Below are 21566 nucleotides of genomic sequence, written 5' to 3' on the forward strand. Positions count from 1 at the left end.
TTGAACTGGAGTTTAAGGAAATATTAAAGCAGCGGCAAAATGCTTTGCAGGCCCAGGGCAGTGTAAGCAGATCCAAGAAAACCTTTCTCATGGCCCAGTTCTTTTAAAGTCACATATTCAGTGATATTTGCAGTTTGTGTTCCTATTACATCTCCAGGTAAAGCAATACCAAGAGAGTACCTTTAAGAAGTCCCTATAGCTTTGTGATACTAAAAACACAAGGTAGTAAAGTATACATCTGATAACAAAGTGGTCTAGGCTTTGGCTAGAGATTCTGTTCCGAGGAGGTTTGAAAAATTGTTTAGGGAGGGATTTAGAATAGCAGTGCATAAAAACAAACAGAATCCCTATCCCTAACAACTCTGCACACTTATTTTCCCCTTTTGTCTTCTCTAAAGGCCAAAATAGTATTTTGGAGCATGTCAGCTCCCATCATAGATCAGTTTGTCTTTCCACTGGCACTAGATGCTCATTCCATCCTTAGAGAACAAAGAGACATGCTAAAGAACAAAAATGAGAATAGCTGTATCCAAGGCTTATTTATAACTTTGTCCAGAAGTTTGTCTAAACATATCTACAGTGTCTAGGTGACTTGCTCAGCTGCATACTGTTGCAGTGGGAACTTCTGTTATTTTAGTCCAAGATATGAAAAGGAAGAGAAGGAAGAAAGAGGACAGATATCAAAGTAATAAGTCATGTATATGCTTTAGAAAGCATTTCTTTATCTTGATTTGTGTCACAGCTCATTATGGAGTCTGGCCACAAAACTTTTTTTAGGAGAAAAATTTAAAAATGGTGCAGTTTGCCCTTGCAGTCATAATAGTTGTGATTTTCTGTCTTACTGTGTCCTTTGCACTGGCTGAGTTTCACTATTGATACCGAGCACTGAAAATTGAATTATTAATTTACTGACAGCTTGTAAGCACAGCCCACTGAAGCTTGCTGTTACCCTTGATTTTCCAAGAAAACACTCTAGTCCAGCTATACAGTTCTGACAAAAAGTGGATTCTTTTTTGAGTTCACCTCTGTGTGCTGTGAGGATAATAGCAGCAACCTGAGCCTCTGTTGTGTCCCTCTTTCTCTGTTATGTGCTTATGGATACATGTTCTCAGTTGAAGCATTAGCTGTGTTCTTCCTCATTCCCTTTGATCCTTGGACAGAGAAACAACTCTGCAAAGATTCTTCCCCCTTCCCCATGCCCCTCACTTCCCCAAGTGCAGCAGCCAGTCTGGGTATGCACATGATGGTGTGTCTATCCATATTTCTCCCTCCCCCACCCCGACAAGGCAGCAACCTCGGGATCTGAGCTGGGGATGAGGTAGTTGGCTGTTTTTCTGCATTCCCTCAGGAAATAAAGTCCAGATGGGAGCTGGATTGTGTTAACTATACTGAATGTACATATGTATAATTTATGTGTATATATATATATATGTGTGTATATATATATACACAGTGAGCATTTGTCATCTGAATTGTAACATTAAAATATGGTAAAATATGTACTGTGTGATGCAGAAAAGCCATAATCTATTGTTATGTATCTTTGATGCCAATTTTTCTCTGGCTTCTCCTTTTTCATGTTACTGTGTAGGTTAATGTCTGGTGCATCTTGCTGAGTAAATCACTCTGTTTCCCATAGTTCTCATACAGCTCCTGAGCCTCCATTTTCCCCTCAGCTTTAGGTGTCTTCTGCTTTGTGCTGTAGGCTCAGTTATTTTTTTGGACCCTTTCACTTTTTGCTTCTTTTCCATTGTCTTTTGCTCCATCCTCAAAAGTCCTCTTCAACATGTTTATCTTTCCAAGACATAGTTTCTGAGCTTCACACAGTATTCCATAACTTCGGCCTGTAGTCTCACCATTTTGCTATGATCTCCAAGATCTATGAAAATGATTATACTGTTTACTGACAGTGTGCTTTACAGACGGGGTGCAAGGAATAAATTGCAGCATTCAAAATTTTGCTCAGCAGCTGAAATCCTAGTCAAGCCATTTCTCTTCAAAGACTTTGTCTTGCTAAATCTTGGCACAATTGCAGATCGGCTTCTCAAAAGCAAAACTTGGTAGGCATCATTTTTTTTTTCAGTTTTGTGTTGTGATAGGAGCACAGTAAAGGTAAAGTAATAAACATTGCAGGTGGAGGCAGTAATTTTTGGAAATGGTCAAAGGCAGGTCAAAAATCATGGGAGTCTGCTATAGACCTCCTATCCAGAACAGTGATGCTGATGAGTTATTCTTTAAGGAACTAAGGGACATCTGTAAGTTAATCACTCTTGCCCTTACAGGGGACTTCAGCTTGGCAAATGTTACCTGGGAATACCATACAGCTAGAAGGTCCAGAAGGTTCCCAAACACCTGGATGATCACTACATGGTGTAGAGACTAAGGGAAGCAACTGAGTAAGATGCCCTCTGTGATCTGCTGCTCATTAACAGAGAGGATCTCATGACTGAAGTGGAAATTGGTGGTTGTCTTGGCCACAGCCACCACAAAGCAATTAGATTTAAAACTTCAGTCTGCTTAGGAAACTAATGAGTAAGGTCCCCTGGGAAAATGTTTTTGATGCTGCTAAGATCCATCAATGCTGGTGACTTTTTAAGCACTGTGTCCTAAGGGCACAGGAGCAGGCAATGCCAAAATGTTGGAAAAGCAGGTGAGGCAGAAAGCCAACTTGGCTAGGCAGGGATTTTCTTCTAGAGGTAAGGCAAGAAAAAAAGTAAATGTTCGACCAGCAGAAGCAAGGTTAGATGACATGGGGGGTCTTCAGAGATGCTGCTTGCCTCCATGGGGAGAAAATTGACACAAAAGCTCAATTAGAGTTGAAGACAGTACTGTGTAGCACAATAAAAAGGACTTTTAAAAATATGCTAATAGCAAAAGGCAGTCCAGAAATAGCAGTGACATGTTAAATTATGAGGGTGTTCCCCATGTGAACAGGATTATAGGCAAAGCAGAGGTGGTTAATGCTCTCTTTAGTCTTCAGCACCAGTCAGGGACTATGGGGGTCCCAGTGCCCTGAGCTGAAGGACGAGAATTCTGAGAATTATAAACTCAGAGTCAACTCTGAACTTGTGAGGGAATCACTGCTCCAGCTGGATCCATGTAAGTCTACAGGGCCTGATGGGATTCATCCAAGAATGCTGAAAGAGCTGGCTGATGTCATTGCAAGACTACTCTCAATGACTTTTTGAACTGTTTTGGGAATCTGAAGTGGTCCCACTTGACTGGATGCTGGCTAATGTTGTCCCAGTTTTCAAGAACAGCAGGAAGGAAACTACCCTACCAGTCTCATTTCAGTGCCTGGTAGTTATAAGTTTTGAATAACTCCTTTTGGAGTTATTCAAAAACACCTGAAGGATAATGCAGTCATTTGCCAGAATAGCTTCATCAGGGGAAAGTCCTGTTTAATTAGCTGAATTTCCATTTATGACAAGGTAACCCACCTAACTGACCAAAGGAAGCCTGTTCATGTAATCTCTTTGGACTTTGGTTGAGCTTTCAATACTGTCGTTAATGGTGTCCTTCTGGACAAGATGTCCAGCATTCAGCTGGATCAGCACATCATATGATGGGCACACAAAGGGTTCACAGGTCAGGCACAAAGAATTCCAGTAAATAGGGATACATCAGGCTGCCATACAGTTATTAATGGGGTTCTGCATGGCTCCACTGTAGGACCAGTGCTCTTCAAGGTCCTCATAAATGTCTTGGACACAGAACTCAAAGGAATACTAAGGAAGTTTGCTGGTGATACTAAACTGAGGGGAACTGTCAACTACCTCGAGGGCAAAGAGGCCTTGACAAATAAGAGGGTTGAGCAATCACCAACTATATGAAGTTTAATGAAGACAAGTGCTAGATTTTGTACGTGGGACAGGGCAACCCTGGATGTACAAGAGGACTGGGGGAGGAGAGGCTTGAGAGCAGCCGTTTGGTAAGGGACCTGGGGGTCCTGACTGATGGAAAGTTGAATTTGAATCACTGTACCCTGCCAGCCAGGCAGGCCAACCATGCCCTGGGGTGTATCAGGCACAGCATCACCAACAAGGCGAGGGAGGGAATTGTCCCACTCTGCTCTGCATTCAGGTGGCCTTGCCTCAAGTCTTGTGTGCAGTTTTGGACACCACAGTACAAAAAAGAAAATAAGCCATTACAGAGAGTCAAGAGGAGCCCCATGAAGGGCTTTGAGGGGACGCTGTATGAGGAGCAGCTGAGGTCACTTGCCCTGTTCAGCCCAGAGAGGTGACTGAGGGGAGAGCTCATTGCAGTCTGCAGTTTCCTTATGAGGGGAAGAGGAGGTGCAGGCACTGATCTCTCTGGTGACCAGTGGGAATGGACCAAAGGGAATGGCCTCATGATGTTTTCAGGGCAGGTTTAGGTTGGATACTAGGACATGGGTCTACACCCAGAGAGTGGTTGGGCACTGGAATAGGCTCCCCAGAGAAGTGGTCACAAGCCTGACAGAGCTCAAGGAGTGTTTGGACAGTGCTCTCAAGCACATGGTGTAAGACTTGGAGTGTCCTGTGTAGGGCCAGGAGTTGGCTTCAGTTTTTCTTGTGGGTCCCTTCCAACTCAAGATATTCTATGATTCTGTAAAAACATTTATAGCCCTCTCTTCAATTCCTGTATTGTGTGGACCCATGAACAGTAAATACCATGCTAATGTTTCAACATTTTCCTTGGTTTTGGACCCTGAGATTCTGTGGAAATGACCACATTAGCTAAACCAGTTTGAGCCAATGAATATTCTTTCCAGTTAAATTTGGATAGATTTGGGAACATTGCACTGGGAATTATTAATTTGTTTGGAATGGAGTTTGTTGTGGTTCGGTTTTGGATTTTTTTTTAACTGCATGTGGTCTTACAGTCTTTTCTTACAGTCTTGTGTGTATTATGGGAATACCTATTTGTGAATTTACTACATTTTTTTTGGATATCTGAAACAACAGAAGGCAGCTTTGTGTCATTAATACCTACTAATTAATATTTAAATATTTTAGGTATTTATTTGCAACAATATGGTGCGTGATTCCCTTGAATAAATTATATCTCAATTTTCCAGTAAGCTCTAGACACTTGGTACTGACCAGCATTTTCAAACTGTGGCTGTGGTGGTGTTAGCTGAACAAGCTTTGGGAATAACTTTTTTTATTATTGCAGTCAATTTGGTAGACTTTGTGTCTTTCTAGAGCATTGAGTTATGAAGCAGAAGAGAAGTGCTGGTGGAACTGTATAGCTAATTAAGTATTTAAGATAATTATGAGCACTTGTCAGTAATTTCTGAGGTAAAACTTGGCTGGAGTAAGTTTGTTGAATACCATTCTTAAAAATATTAGTTCTTTCCTTCTTTACTTAAAGGGAACTCTAGGGTGGGTGGGTCTGTTGTATTTAGATTAGCTTTTGGTTGCAAAAGACTTTCAGAGAACAGATTTAATGTGACAGAAACATACAGTTGAGGGGAGTTAATTCACAGTTAAGTTTCTAGAAACTAGAAACTGATCTTCATTGTTCCTAGAAAAAAACTCAACAAGTTACATGTGAAGGAACAGAAATAAGCATACCTAAAGGTTCTAGCTAAGCACATATATTTTTTGTTTACATGGGCATTTGTGAAAACACAAATAATCCCATGAGAAGGTTTTGGTGACTATTTAGTGAATATTTGATCTTAAAAAGTATAAAACCTGCCACTAAAGGGTGTGGAATTATCCAACCTGGAGAAATGGAATTTCTTTCTAAATATGGAAAATATATATTGTTAGTTATACATATATCCTTTTGAAGGCAACTCTAAAAATTAATGATTTTCCTTAAAGCAGACTTTTTCATAAAGTAGATATCTTCAGTAGTACTACCTTAGTTAAAAACAGGAAAAAATCTGACTGTACAGAATTGGTGAAATAACATGAATATTGATTTACTACTTTCTGAAAAAGGATGGAAAATGGAAAGGAAAGCATTATTTGAATGCAAGATTGTCCAAATTACCTTGTGCAAGGTAATTAAATAAGCTGCTTTTGTCATTCTACACAATATTTAACTGCTGTCTCAGTGACCTTTAGAACATTAAATCCAAACCATAAAGGAGATTATGAGGGAATAATGAGAAAAGCAATATCAGAAAGAGATTGCACTTTTCTCCCCTTTTAATCAGAGCTGCTGGTCTGTTCTTGCAGCTATATACTGGTACTTGTCCATTGCATTCTGTCTCAATGGAATTGAAATAAATATTTTAGTAATCATCATGTTCCTTTAGTCAACTGGCAATGATTGTAACCACTCTGAGGAAAAAATATACTTCTCTATCTTTTTATCTTAAAGCCTTCAACACTCTCCCAGCACAAATACCAGCTTTCATTTCAGAGTAAGCTGCATTGCTGTCCTATGTAGATGGGACTTATACTTTTCCTGTTTCTGTAAGTTATGCCTGTCACAACTGTAAAAAATGGATGCTATCTACAGTATGATTGATGTGAAAATTGTGATACGTAGGAGGAAGTACCTTGATTAAGAACTCCAACGTCAAACTGAGAAGACAGGTCAGGGTGTTTCTTTGCTTCTGAAAGACTTCATCTCTCTTTGCTGCCTATTCTGTCGTACCTGGAGGTATTCCCAGGTAATATATCAGGAAAATATATCTAAAGACAATTACGCTGTAAATGGAAAAAAAATCCAGAAAATATCAGGGTTTGCATTCATTCTCAACCTCCAATTTTCCTAAGCTATTGCTCCTGTCTATTAAACCATTTTGGTTTAAATTTTATTGAAAATTTTCTTTTTCCATAGCTTGGATACTGCTTGTGGCAACACATGAGGGATTTAGCTGTGGTATTAGATCAACTCTTGTTGGTTGTGCTAAGAAACAGCTCGTATTGGGAGCTTTGTTTTTGCACTGTTTTCACACCTTTTGATTAGGCATGTGCACATGATTATCATAAAATACATATCTATATCAGCTTTTCTGAAATATGATGAATGCATTTTTGTTCCATTTGACCTTAGAAATCCAGGTTGCGCCCCAGCTCTAATCAATTAAAGCTGTGCAAAAATAGCGATCAAGGATGTAATATGGAGACACCTAGACATAAGCCAAAATAATAGTATCCTGACAATCATTGCATCTGGAAGTATTAATTTTCAAGGTATTTTTATCGAGTTCTTTTTCAAAATGGTATTTGGAGATACTTAAGAATATTGAAGTTGGCAGTGAACTTATCTAAGAGAATAAGTAAACATATTTCATTGTTGAGAAGACAGAGAGGCTGTTCACAGCATGGCTTTGATGCTTGTTTTGGTCTGCAGGTTTTTCTTTTCAGAGGGCTGAATTTTATAACTTAATTTTAAACAATCTGAATGCCACAAAAACATCTGTGAATGTGAAAGCCAGGTAGTTGCTTGATAGTTGCAGAGACCTTAACCAGTAGCGCCACATCAACTGGAAATGGGTTAATATTTTGGATATAGTACCTTTTCCCAATCCAGTGTAGCTTTTTCTTCAAATGCTTCTCGCAGTTACCTGTTCTTCCAAAGATTTCAGGACTATGAGGATTGTGCCAGCCTTTTCTACATTCAGGAGCAGTTGGTGCTTTAGTTATTTCTTCTTTAAGATCAGTTCTAGCATACTGCTGGTAACAATCAGAAATTCAGATAAGATTACAGATTACAAAATAGTAATTTGATTTTTAATTTGATATCGAAACATATGCACATCCTTGGAAAGGCGAATAGCACTTGTGTAACTATGGTAACCAGTGCAGCATGTGGCAGAGAGATAGCTTGCTCAGTAGGGGAAGGAACTGAACAAGGGAATGAAAAAGTAGTTATTCTTCTTTTCATGGGTAAAAATGTCCTTTAAAATATAAGCTTTAGAGAAAAAAAAAATTGGTGATAGTCATGCACTTTGTCGGTGAGTTGTACTCTTCGTTGTCTAGTCATTAAGAGGGATCAAACATTCAGAAATATATATTATTCATGTCAGTCTTAACCCTATTCAATGCTGAGACATGTTTTATTTTCTTCAACTACAGTTTCAGAACATTGGGTGGTAGAAATAATTGAACTGTTGAACGAATTTTACGTTTGTTCCATTTGCTGAAAGTCATCTGTAGTCAGGTCTGTTCCTCAGGCATTCCCTTAATTCAGATGCATGTAATATCACATTACTGGACACAGCTGAAACTCCTGGTCTCCACAGCATGTATGACAAGATCAGACTAAACCAATTTTAGTATGCAGCTGCAACTTCAAGGTTTGTGACCTGATACAGTTCTTGTGGTAACTTTGCTTTTACAGTAAGTGAAAAATGTGTGAAGTGAGCAGGAATTAGCTGTATTTTTGGAAGGCTTTAGTTTTAAAGGAAAAAAAAAAAAAAAATCAAGTTACTGTTCATTACCTCAGTACCAGAGAATTAATTTGGATTTCTGTGAAACCAAGCCATATTGGCTGCAAACAGGAATTTGTTCTTGGAAGGATAACAACAGCCAGCCTGTTGCCCTTGTTTACACTGTAAAAGGTACATAGGAAAAGAGTGAATTGCATCCAGCGCTCCATGTAATTAAAACATGAAAAGTACTGCTGGTTTGGCCTTCTTTCTAAACAAATGTCAGGGCAAATATTCAAAACTAAGGAAAGCCAAGCCAAGGCTGCAAAAAACTTTGCTGTCAAAAATCCCTGTGTGAATTAAGATGACAATTTTGGAAGTTTCATTACACCCTTTCTGACCAGAAGAATTCAGGAAATTGTGCTTTTATCTATATCTGGATTCAGGCCCCCACTGACTTAGGTGATGTGTATTTCAGAGGTGCTTAAAATCCATATGAGTTGCAGCCTGCTTCTCAAGGCTCTAAGTTTCTCTGCACATTTGTGGTGGTGGTTGTGTGCTCGAGACTGATGCTGTCAAAAACCTGAAATATGCTTTCTCCTGCTACCTTAATGCAGTAAATCTGAAATCTGCATTAGGCAAAGAATGAACATACAAATACATAAATGAATTGGCAGATTTTATTTTTTTTTAATATTATCCCTGAGAGAAGACACAAAGAAAGCTCATGAGTCACTGAGGACACAAATCTTTGGAGCTAAATGCATCCAGATAAGGGCATGTAAGGATGGTGGAAAATATTTGCAAAAGCAGCTGAAGAAAGTTTGCTGCCAGGCTGTCTTGCCATGTAAACCATTACTCAGGCTGAAAGGATCTGTGCTTTGGAAGATAGATTTACTAAAGTCCTTCTATTTGTTATCATTGCTTTGTAGACGTTTTAAAATTCATCCCAAGAATGTATGTCTGAAGAGTTAACTTGCTGTGGGGGTATGTATGTATGCATATATATATATATACACATATATATTTGAAGTGTATATATTTAGGGAAAGAGATTCTGAAGAGGGGGTGGAAACAGAGCATCTGCAGGAAGAGCTATATTTCCTTATGCACTACTTTGGGGTTTTTTTGTCCCAATTTAAAACAGTACTGAAAGAGGAGGAGAGAAGCTCTCTAAAGGTATTTGAACAAATTTTGACTGGTGCTCACTTTTATAGTTAAATTTTTGAACCAGCTGTTTCCTTGCTTAAATACAAGATAATCTAGTTTTCAGGCAAGTTCCCTAGACCAGGTCTTGGTTGACACTTCCACACCAACTGTGCAGAGATCAGGATCGTGTTACACAAAACCAGAGATTTGGAAGGTTATTAAGGAGTCTGCCTTTCCTGTTAAAAGTTACCCAGGGATCCCCAGGCCACTGCTGTCATATTTGCATACCTTGTTCTTAAATAAAATTCCTGTGTAGGTTTGCTACATAACTTGCTCCAGGGTTTAAATGTCACTGCTGTAGGGTGGAGAAAGGAGAGTTTTACATTGTGTCTAAGCTAAGCCTGTTCTTCTTCAAGTTACTGTGACTTATCATCCTCACTGGACATGAAGAATGATTAAATTCCAGCTATTTTCTGAGGTCAGCAGCTATTTTGTGATGTCAGCTGTTGTCTGATTTCTGACATTTCATTTGATTTGCCTATCTTTATTCTCCTAATTTCCTAACTAAATAAACAAGAATTTTTGCCTTTGTGTGTGTGAGACATAGTTTGTTGCAAAAGCTATACTTTTAAAATACTTTTAGTTTTCTTGTTCTAAAACTTTCCAGTTTGCTGTATTTTTCTTGAAGTACAGTGGTAAAACTAGATTCAATGTCTAATAGGAAGGAATAAAGGAAAGCAGCTCAGTTTCATGTCTTATGCTGACATGTCCTGGCATTATATTTCCTTCCTTAGTGTTATTTTCCAAGTTTTAATCTCATAGATTCTCAACAGATGCTTAATTTATTAACCCTAATTTTCCATTAGCGTTGCTTTGAGCATTTTCCTGAGTTTTCATCATTAGAATACCTCTAGACAAATCATGAAGATTATTGTAAGTGACAGTTGTTACCTGCAAATGAATTGAGAAATGTGTTTCTCTATTTCATTTTTCCAATTAAGGCCAAAATCTTAAGTGCTCAACTTAGTATACAGAGCTCTTTGAAATGCCTTATTGGACTATATTATTTCAGTTTGATAGAAAAATAAATCACTGTTTCTTTCTGAACAGCTTTTTCAGACTGAATAGCTTTACACAGCCAGATCATAGAAATTTCAGCCAGACTCTGTTTCCCTGATTTACTAGGGAACTTACTGCAGCTCCTGAAGGCTAGCTCAGAAGCCATAAACTGAAGTGTATTAAAGCTACTTCTTGTTGCCTATCTGCATGCCCTTCAGCCTGACAGAGAGATAAACATGAGGTTTGACATGATTCAATTTTCATTTTATTACTATCCTACATTGTTTAGAAATGGACTATGATATTGTTTTTCTGTGTTTAGTATGGATGTTGAATTTACCGACTTGTGATTCCCTGGGTATTCATTCCTCTGTGAAAAATGTGTGTATTTGCTTAGGGGTTTTTGTTTTCAGAGATAATCAGTAATGCTTCAGAAAATCCATTACTTGAAATCCACTCCCTAGCATGTAGCTCATCCTTCTTTTTGTACACTGCTGTGACTTACTTAGGTAAGTGTATTTCACCTTTACAACCAAAAGAGTCCCAAGCACAAGTAGGCCTTTTTCTGGTAAAACTCTGTTTATCAGTCCAAGTATGAAACTTAGGAGAATGAGAAATGAAAGCTGTTTCTTAATGTTTCACTTGGAATTTTCAAGGGACGATGCAAGTCTCCATTAAAAGCTGGCACAGGGTAAAGCCAAAGGTGAAGCCAAACTTGAAATTTGCCACCTTGAAGTTGGCTGATTTTTGGGTTGGGTTTGGGTTTGCATTATTTTTGTTTTGTTTTGTTGTTATTTGTTTGGAGGTTTTAATTTTTGGGGGGAGGAGTAGTCTAAAAAGTGACAAAATTTGGTTTCATGGCAATGCTGGCCTAGATAATTAAGGGCGGAGAGGTGAAGGGAAAGACTGTTAAGGGGAGAAACAGATGGCATCTGTCCACTGGCCTTCCAGCAGATGGTCAAGCCTTCCTGAGGGACATTCTCTTCTGATGCCCTCTTCCCACCTTCTCCTGTCCATCTTACTTCCATGTCTTCCTTTACATTTACTGTACCAAATTTCTGGAGTTACTGATGCATCTCTTTCTTGAAGAGACTTTATCCCTTTCTCTTAACATTCTCTTGTCTCCCTGTAGATGGGACAGTTTTCCTGTCTCTTCTGCAAAACAGAGTGGGGGAGACTTGTTTTCTTATTTGTGACTGAGAAGACCCCCAGCTGAAAGCTGAGGGAATTATGCTACTTGGTTATCACCAGCTAAGAAATCAGTATTTCTAGGGCAAGGGGTGCGCTTCTCTGTCTCTTTGTAAAATTGGGAAAATGTCTGCTCTTATGCTGTGATTTAATGTGAAAATACAGTACTTTTTACAAGAACTTCACTGTTTTCACATTTTGCATTTACTTGGAGCAATGGAATATAAAATGTTTTAGTTAGGAAAGTTTCCAACTATTGTCTTCTTCATCTATTCAGTTAATTCCTTTTGGGCTTTTGATAGCCTATGTGTATTTTTTCTAATGCTAGAAATTACAACTGAAAGCATTTGCTGAAGAATGAAATTTCTCTAACCATAGAAACATAGAATTGAATAATATCCAAGAAAATTTGTTATCTCTAAATGATTGTAGTTTAGAATTTTGGCACTGGTAATTAAATTACTAAGTTGTGCATTGGAAATAAATTTACCAATTTTATGCTAGTCTGATTTTTTTTTCTCTCTGTCATCTGAGTTTCTCTATTTATCTGATTCAGTTCAGTTTTTCATGTCATTCCCATGTATTTTTTGGAGCCCTATTGACTCAACAAAGGTATAAAACCTCTGTAAACTAATATTGAACCAGTTATCAGTGTTTTAAATGATGATGTGTGACTTCACTGAAGAAACAGGGTGTGCTACAAGTTTCAAATATGATAGCAATGCTGATTTCTTCACAACTGTGTTAAGAACAGCTGATGTCCAGTAGAAACCACCCATGCTGGGCATTTCCAGCAATAAAGCCATCATAACATTACTGAAAAGTGTTAAATATTAGTGCAGTCTGGAAGAACAAAATTTCCTGTGCTATTTAAGAAAATGGGAGTGAAAATTGCTGAAAGTTTAATCCTAACCTATAGACTGGTAAGAGGAAAAAATTAGCCCTGTGAATGTGAACTGCTAAATGGTTGCTATTCCATGAGGAAATCTTGCTGCTGAGAACTGCTTCACAAGGAAAATTTTTCTTTTTGCCAGTGTAACCCAGACTCTGTGAATGGCTCTTCTTTGAGCAACAACATTTATATGTTATATTTACATGTTGCCTTATGGGTATGTGTTCACAGAGATATGAAGAATAAACATGAAGTTATGCAGTGTGTATTACAAAGTTGCTACAAGGAATTAGTTAATAAATAACGTAAGAAATTAATAATTAACTGCCTTGTCTTACATCTTCCTGATCTTTATTCATCTGGTATTTCATAGGAACCTAGTTTATCTTACATCCCCACTTATCTAGTCATGCTTTCTCTTTCATGTTTCCTCTTGTTTTGCTTTATTGCCACTGCTCATCAGTTTCATCTGTGAGTATACAGTGTTTACAGCCATTGCCAAGCAATCCTGAGGGCTATTTTAACTAAAGCACAAATAAAGGTTAGTTTCATTTTTGTCCTTAAACTAACCATTTAATCAGTAGAGTTAGTAGGTACACTATAGAAAGATGTCAGGCCTCTAATTTCAAAGACACAGTGTTGTTTTCTTCATTAATAGCAGTGATTACAGATAAATTTCTAAATACGAATGACTTCAGGAAAGCTTATGATTTTTTTGGTACTGTTTTGCAGGGGATTTCCCAAGAAAACAGGCAGAACTGCTAGGATAGCATCAGATGAAGAGATTCAAGGGTCAAAAGATGCTGTAATTCAGGATCTGGAGAGAAAACTTCGCTTCAAAGAAGACCTTTTGAACAATGGGCAACCGGTAAGAAAACATAAAATGCCCTGGGGAATGGGAGTGGGCGGGAGTGGGCATTATTAGTAGTTTCTGAGGCATGCTGCATATAAAATAAGTGCTGTAGATTGCTTTTTATGTATTTATAATTTTTAACTGAATTTTCAAAATTGCATTTCTAAAAGGAATGATAGCATACATTTTGTTCTATCATTCCTTCTCCTGTTTGACAACTTTATTTGAACTTAACAAAGCAATGGAGGTCGCAAAAATGGTGAATTTGCATAAGAAGCCTGCACAGTCTGTACCTCCAGGACTTTTTGAGCCTCAAAGGCCATTTGCTTTCGACTATTCATTACTGAGTGGATGAACGTGCATAGCTCTTTTTCAGTCCAGGCTCATTCTACCTCATGCCCAGCCACTGGACGATGGGGGAAGCAATAGGTGGTAACTGGACATCAGAGAAGGACAAGGCAGTTCATCATAAAAACAACCGATTAGGATTCAGGCATCATTAGATTTTGCAGTTGGAGGGCTTCTTTTGACTGATATTTTGACCAGTAGAATAGAAATAACCTGTAATACTAACTTACAGACTCAAGAGTTAATGACCTGCTCAAGGAGTCAAGAAATGAGGTAAAATGAGCAAATGAAGCAATGGAAATGCACAGCAACAAAGATCTCTTTTCATTTTTATGCACTTAAGATACACATAAAAGACAAAATACCAAATTCTTCATGCTCAGATTTGAAGAGAAGCAACTTTTCTAAGATTTTTTTTACTGTTATTAGGACACTATCTTTGAAGCAGAAATTCCTTTTAAGAGGAAAGAAATTTTAAAAATGTAAACTGTTACCCCTATTTTGTCAATAAAATGTTTTTAAGAAACATCTGAATACCTTGGGATGCCTTTGTGTCACTTTGAAAGGAAGTGGAATTTTATGTTTCTCAGGACAGTGTTCAGAGGTTTATTAAGTTTGCTACTAGGTCTGAGCTATGAACTGTGGTGGTGTAGTTCAAGAAAGCCCATTGAGTCAGCTGTCTATCTACAGATGTTTGATTTTGGTTCTTAATAAGGTCAGTGGAGTGAAGTAGGGAGACATTCAGAGTGACTGCTGCTTCTGTTACCCTTCTCCATTGACTGTACAGTGTTTGGCAGTTTTCTGTAGCAGTTAAGCAAAATCACTGTCACAGTGTATTAGTTCCTGTATTCTCCAAGGAGGTGGGCTGAGAATTACTGTCAACGACTATTTTGGAAGTGAGGGAGATGAATGTCCTGGGCAAATGAATGGAATGTCCTGAGAATGCCCACATGGCCCAAGGTGAAAAAAAGAGAGACCAACTGTGATCAGATGATGTGGGAGCCTGAACTAAATAAACTCTCTTACGGTGCTTGCCTTGAGGCTTTGGTCTTGCAGATCCATGTCTTGGGTAAGTTCTGTATGTGTAATTGTGGCCGTGGGCACTTGAAGTGACTGCAGAACAAATAAAAGTGAAGAAAAGTTCACGATTTTCTTAGACACTTGTAACTAAGACAACACTGCTATCTAGTTGTCCTGAGTTGCAGCCTGCTGGTTTAGCTGCAACATGACATTAAAAAAAATAAATTAAATTAGCTTTTGTGAAAAATGCAAGCATGAGGTAATGTTTACATTTTCCATTCTTCATTCATTTTTTATTTTTCTCTTTAAATGAGGTGTTTCATCATGAAATGAGTCAGTCTTCCACAAACTTGCATTTTTTTGCAATGTTGATTTGTAAGAAAGTGTCTGAAATGCATTCATAAATGCAGGAAGAAAATGAATAATGAAATAATTGATTTATACATTAAGGTTTTCTTTTAATTTGTTTTCTCTTCTTAGTGTAAATTGTATTTTATAAGCTGTCTCCTCAATTTCTGAAAGAGTAAGAAGAAATAGAAATTTAAAAATCTCGAAGAATACATTTTTCTGTATTTTGGACAAAACATTCAAGTAGAGTAGAATCTTCTTATCATTTTTGTCAGTGTTTTCTGCCTTGTGATTCTAATGTAAAAGCTGAGCATAATGACTTGGAGTAAGATTTGGGATGATTTGATATGCCCTCTTCTGATGGCCATGCTGATTTAAGCAGCTCCTATTGCTTATTCCTACCCAAGTCCCTGGCACGAGGATGGAAACAAATGGCAGAATCAGTGCAAGGGTTGCTTAAGCCAAAACAGACACTTGTAATACTAAAAAAATGCATTACAAACTGTGGCAGAAAATTTCTTTTAGAAACATATTGCTGCTCTCTTTTATCGACCTTACTTTAAGCATTGCTGACTGTGTACTGCTTTGTAGCTGGAGAAATAATATCTTTTCTTTCTTTTGCCTCCTCTCTCACCTCCTTTTTATTTTTTGTTCAGAGATTGACATATGAGGAGAAAATGGCTCGTCGATTGCTGGGAGCTGACAGCGCCGCAACTGTCTTCAATATACAGGAACCAGAAGAAGATCCTGCTATACAGGTGCCACATAACTCTACGATTTCATAGGAAAAAATGCCTTTCAGTTTTTCTTTTTTACTGACTCTGATTAAAGAGTCATTAAAATAAAGTCCTACATAAGGCAATAAATATACACAAGATAAGATGGGTATTGATTACAGATATCATGTGTTACCTATTAGTGCATTAAACTGGAGGATCACATGTCTATTGCTCAGTTTTTCCATAAGGTTGAGACTTCTTGAATGTTTGCTTTCTGCTTTAAACTCTTCCATTTATCCTATTCTGTCCTGACCTTTAAGTCTCTCAAGGCAAAAAATACATCTACTATCTTGAAACTGTCATCTTTTTATTTGTGTGATAGGCACTTTTTGGGTGCAGACCAAAACCACAGCAGAAAGTCTGCTTGAAAGGCCAGGTACACGCTCTTCATTGTTCGGATGCCAGAGTTGCTATTCAGAAATGTGCAGCATTCATTTGCCTATGGTGCTGCACAAAGTACATTCTCTTGAAAAGAACTCTCAGGAACTGTCATGGATATCTCTTGGTCTTATTTCTGCCTCTTGATCTTCTTTTCTACCCTTGCAGGAAGCTCGCTCTGTTGGCACTTCTGTAGTGAGTCCTGTGGATATTCAAAAGGTTAACATTTTCACCTTTTTCTGTCTTGTTTTTTGTCTATCTTTTTTTCTTTCTCGTTTTCATTCTGCTGTTCTTGGTTAATAACAAGAGGTCATCTAGTATTAATAACTGTGGAAATTTGGCTGCTCAAGTTGTTCTAGAAGCCTGTGTGAGTGCAGACAGTATAACAGCAATCATAGTGTGCTCCACTATTTTTGTGCTGTAACAATAACATACACTGATATGATACTAACTGTGTCATGTACTTCACGGTTTACTTTTATGGTACACTTCAGGAAACAAAGACATTTTAAAACTACCTGCAGTTTAAAGGTATTTTTCTGCTTTTCTATTTTTTGTGATTATTGAGGATTGTGATTAGTTCTGTAACTGATGTAGAAAGATGTCACGTTATGCTCAGACCAGAGGCAGTGACAGAGGATGGGGATGTGAAAGGATGTTTTGCATGAGATGCATGTTCTCAACAAGGGTCAGAGACAATGGCCAAAGGTAATTTGAAAGAGTGTCTGAATTTCTGTGGACTGAGAAGAGCATTGACTCTTCAGGAAAAAAAAATTTTTTTTCCTGCTTCTGAGCTGTTTTACGGTCTGACATTATCACTGTTATCAGTAAGATTCCAAGCAGGAATTCTGTACTGCAAAGTAGACAGTTCAAGAAAGCAAATAACAGTGTATATCAGTAAATCATAACAAATTCAAACCAGTCATAGTGTTTTACACTTGATGACCCTTTCTGCTCTTCCTGCTAATATCTTCAATACTGTTATGATAAATTTTATCCTGCACAAGGACCGTAGCAACAGGAGTAAAGGGAAACAACTATCATGGACTGCCACTGTTGCCATTTTCTCTTATTTTTTTCCTCATTTTTACAGGCAACTGTAAACAAAATAATTTTTTCATTCTGGGTTCAGCCTCTGGTACAGTTCTATGCAAATAGCAGATGTGAACCATATGGTCTTCTAGCCATCTGGAAACAAAACCCACCCTAAATCTGTCTGTACCCTCAAGGAAATATTAGCATGTTCCTTTTGTTTTTATGAACTGCCTCAGAATACTTTTATTCTTATAGGATTTTTTAAAAAAATGGAAAGAAAGCAACCAATGACTTTCTTTCCCCTTATAAATTAGACCTTAAGACAACATGAAATACAGTTTTTGCCTCATACCAGATGTCTTGATTGTTTCATAGGGAAGTTATTGGAGACATGGATTATAGTGTTTTTCTTCAACAAGATACATTTTCCTTTTATATGTAAAATCTTAATGGATTGTTAAAGATCAGTAAAATAAAAAAAATCCAAACATTCAGAACATATCTTCATAAGCAATGCGTTGAAGCTGGACACTAATATCTGCCTCTCATTTGACAGGAATATAAAGTCTCCAGCTTTGAGCAAAGGTTGATCAGTGAAATTGAATACAGGCTGGAGAGATCTCCTGTGGAAGAATCAGATGATGAAGTGCAACATGGAGATGAACCTATTGATAACAGTATGTCACCATATTTTGAGATAAAGCTGAAGCACTACAAAATCTTTGAGGGAATGCCAGTCACATTCACATGCAAAGTGGCAGGAAATCCAAAGCCAAAGGTAAGGAAAGATGGTAAATATTTTTAGAATGTCTTGGAAGAGTTCTGTGTTCTTACCATCAGGCTCTGGACTCTGTGGACTGTATCTTACAGGAACAGGAGTTATTCACACTTGACAAGAAATACTCCTACCTGGCATAAACTGCAAATCTCTTGTGGCATAACTGGAGTTATTTAGTCAAAATTTAGTAAAAAAAATGCTACCATGAGGCTTCTGCTCTCAGTTCTCCTGAGACTTCTCAACTATTTTACCTGGAAGTAATGCTTCTGTCATTTTCAGAGTTACCTTTAGGCTACATTTGCAGCACAGAACACAGTGCAATGCTAGAAAGCCCCACGTGAGCTGGCACAGGAGTCCCAAAAGCCACCTCATGTTGCTAGCATGGGTAATTAGTTCAGGCATGGCAACATGCTAATGCAAAAATCTGTGAGTTCTAATTCAGAAGCCAGCATGGTATCTCTCATTCCTCAGCATCTACACACACTAGCAAGACTAGGTTTTACTGGAATGTAGGAGAAGGCATAATAGAATACCATAAGCTTCCATATATCCCAGCAGCAAGACAAGACATGATGGTGAGGTTTTAGTGATGAACTTCTGAGGGAGGGTTGGGCTTGGGAAGTATTTCCTTGTAGCAAATGTAAAAGTACCAGTTGCATGAAGTCAGTAGTTTGGAAGAATGCCCTCCTTGCGGAGGTTGCATACAACCATTTCAAAAATTACTTGGCAATCAACTGACTGATTCTGCCTCTGGCAAATGGCAGCAGCTTCTTCAAGTCCCTGGCAAAGCCAGTGTCTTCCCTGTGAGGTCCTCACAGCTCTCACAGTGACCTCTCGTGGACAGGGGCTCTTCTCAGACAAGATCAAAAGATGCCCTGTCTGTTACATAAGACCTTCATGGAAGCACTCACATCCAAATCTCTCATCTAGTGTAAGCTTTACAGGTACTTACGATTTCAAATAGATATAAATGGAAGTAACTTTACATGCCCAATGATATGTGCATGATACTGTACCAGCTGTTAATTTAAAAAAAAGGACTTTATGAGGTAGCAGAGGAAGAGAAACAGAGAACTAAGGCTACATCTACATCAGCAAAGAGTGCAGACCAGAAGAAGAAAATCTCTAGAATGAGACATCTATCCCTGCACACATCAGAAGGTTTTACTCCACGCTAGCTCTAATCTCGTCCCACAGACTGAAGCAAATGCACATTTGATGAGTTCTTGGAGCACATTTTTTGGCTTAGTTTCATCTGAAAGGAATCCAGTTCTGTGCTCCAAGAGTACATTATGTGAACCACTGCAAAGTAAGTGGGGTTGATCAGTATACTTATATCAAAAAAGCACTCCTGCTTCAAACTGAAGACACACACACTGAGAAGATAAGCCCAATCTGACTGAAACCAAACTTTTCGTGTCTAGCATTCTGAGATGACCGTAGGCAAGAGTCTGTTGTGCTGAACAAGGGTGGAATGCAAATGGGTCTGTTGCTGACAGAAGTGCAGTGTGTGCAGAGATACTCTTTCTGCCTGAGGCTTATGACTAAGTTGCTAGATGACCTATTATGAGTCAGCCTTAGTCAACTTCACCATTCCCTAATTTCCACAGTTTCCAATTAAGGTGTAGTTTCTCTATCTGATTTAAGACAGATGAAAGGGGATGTCTCCTTTCTCTCACTGGGCTGATAAGGATTGCACAGCAGAGAAACTGCATTCCTAGTACTTCCCCTAAAGCACTCCCTTACAGAGGAGCATCTGATGTGAATGCCCTGTGATTCACAGCGATGTTCTGTTTTCCTGCAGTGTCAAAGCGTGCACATGAAGAAGTGATTTGCTCTTGCACCTGGAACTCTGGCCCTTTGTTCCATTCACTCGCAGATGCTTTGTGTAATTTGTTAAGTTGCTTGGGATGGAACCAATATCAGTCCTGTTGTATGGCTACTTGTTAGCCAGGCTTCGCAAATGTCCCAGGCCCCTCATCTGCCAGAGCATTCCAAGACAGCAGTTTTGAAAAGCTCAGTGGCTGAGGGCTGCCCTTCTGCTGTCATTTGTTGAAGCTGGAAGTGTTGCTTGTGAATAAATTTTTTACTTTGGCAAATGAAAAGCTGGAAAAAATTTACTAACTTGAAGCTCCTCCCTTCTAAGTATTCTGTCAGGTCTGCCAAGGAATGGTTTTGGGAAAGACTGTAGTGTTTCTAAAATCTGGCATTCATTACAAGGGATTTTTCTAAGCGGAGTTATTGGCTTGATTATTTTTTCCTCTGAACATGCCATGTAAATTGAATACTGATGTGCAAATTCTGTCTCCATATATATGACTTTTTAAATCTGAGCCTACTCTTTCTTCTAACCTTTGGTGTAATCTAAAACTATTTTCTCATCAAAATGAGAAACCTGTGGTGCTACAGGAGGGACTATGGAATACTTCTTTTTAAGGGATTATTTCTCCTCAGAATTAAGACAATGCCATACAAGAGGTTAATCAAGAAACAAATGTTATATAAATCTCATACCGAGCACTCTTCACATGGCTGAATATAATTCTTGGGTGATTAAAAATACCTCTGCTGTCCAAGATCAAACCCTCCCTTTGTACTGTGTGTGCCATTGTATTCCTAGTCATTACACACTGGTTTCTGAAAATTTGGTGCAAATAAAAGCAATCCAGAACACCAGCAGTGTTCAGTACCTACGTAGTTTAATGGTACATTTATTAAAATGTATCCTAGAAAGAAAATACTTCACTGCAAGGGCCATTGTCTCCTGCAGTGGTAGTGTTTTACTTATTAACTCCATGTCAGATAAAGGTAGTATTAAGAATTTACTACTCATATGGGATGCAAATGCTTTTAAAGTTAGTTGAAATAAGTTTTGGACAACACATACATGTTTGGATAGCTGGTTCAGTGAATATTTGTGTGTATTTCCATGCATGTCTCCTGATACTTCTGATAAGTGTACTGTTATTAAATAGTTACTACTTAATGCAGTAGATTTCCAAGCAACATCATGACACATGTAAAGCATGCAAGTTAAAACTCATTTTTTGCAGCAATGTTGCTTTAGCACCCATTAGCATGTGTATATAAGTGATCAAATATCTCTTATATCTCCAGTAAGTGCTCTGTCAGCAGACAAGAAGACATGACTAAATCTTTTGTTCAGGCCACAGAGTCTCTGCAAGGCTGCTGACAGACGAAATGGGAAACAAGCATAACCAGCTATTGAGGAAATGAAATCATTTCAACTTACGCACAATGCTTTTAATTTAAAAATCATACACAGTAATAAATTTTTAAGGAAAATTTCCACTCATTTTCACAAAAAAAAAAATCTCCATTGTTTTTTGTGAAATTCAAAAGTATATCCTTAACTTTCCCCCAAGTGAGTGAATTTCAAGCTTTGAAATGTTGGCACATAT

The 21566-nt window shown here is 38.1% G+C and overlaps 1 protein-coding gene across 5 annotated transcripts in view; it reads left to right on the forward strand.

Annotated features, from left to right (window-relative positions):
- The window catches only part of PALLD (palladin, cytoskeletal associated protein), a 182458-nt gene that overhangs the window by 144259 nt on the left and 16633 nt on the right, over positions 1-21566 (forward strand). For 4 of the 5 annotated variants that reach the window (XM_058837833.1, XM_058837835.1, XM_058837836.1 and 1 more), the window contains 4 exons: positions 13338-13473; positions 15831-15932; positions 16500-16550; positions 17923-18144. In XM_058837833.1, coding sequence (XP_058693816.1) covers positions 13338-13473; positions 15831-15932; positions 16500-16550; positions 17923-18144 — 511 coding nt within the window. The remainder of the gene's footprint in view (positions 1-13337; positions 13474-15830; positions 15933-16499; positions 16551-17922; positions 18145-21566) is intronic. The other variant, XM_058837834.1, reaches the window with a different exon arrangement.

The sequence above is a fragment of the Poecile atricapillus genome, chromosome 4, assembly GCF_030490865.1.
Source record: "Poecile atricapillus isolate bPoeAtr1 chromosome 4, bPoeAtr1.hap1, whole genome shotgun sequence".
NCBI classification, from domain to species: Eukaryota; Metazoa; Chordata; class Aves; order Passeriformes; family Paridae; genus Poecile; species Poecile atricapillus.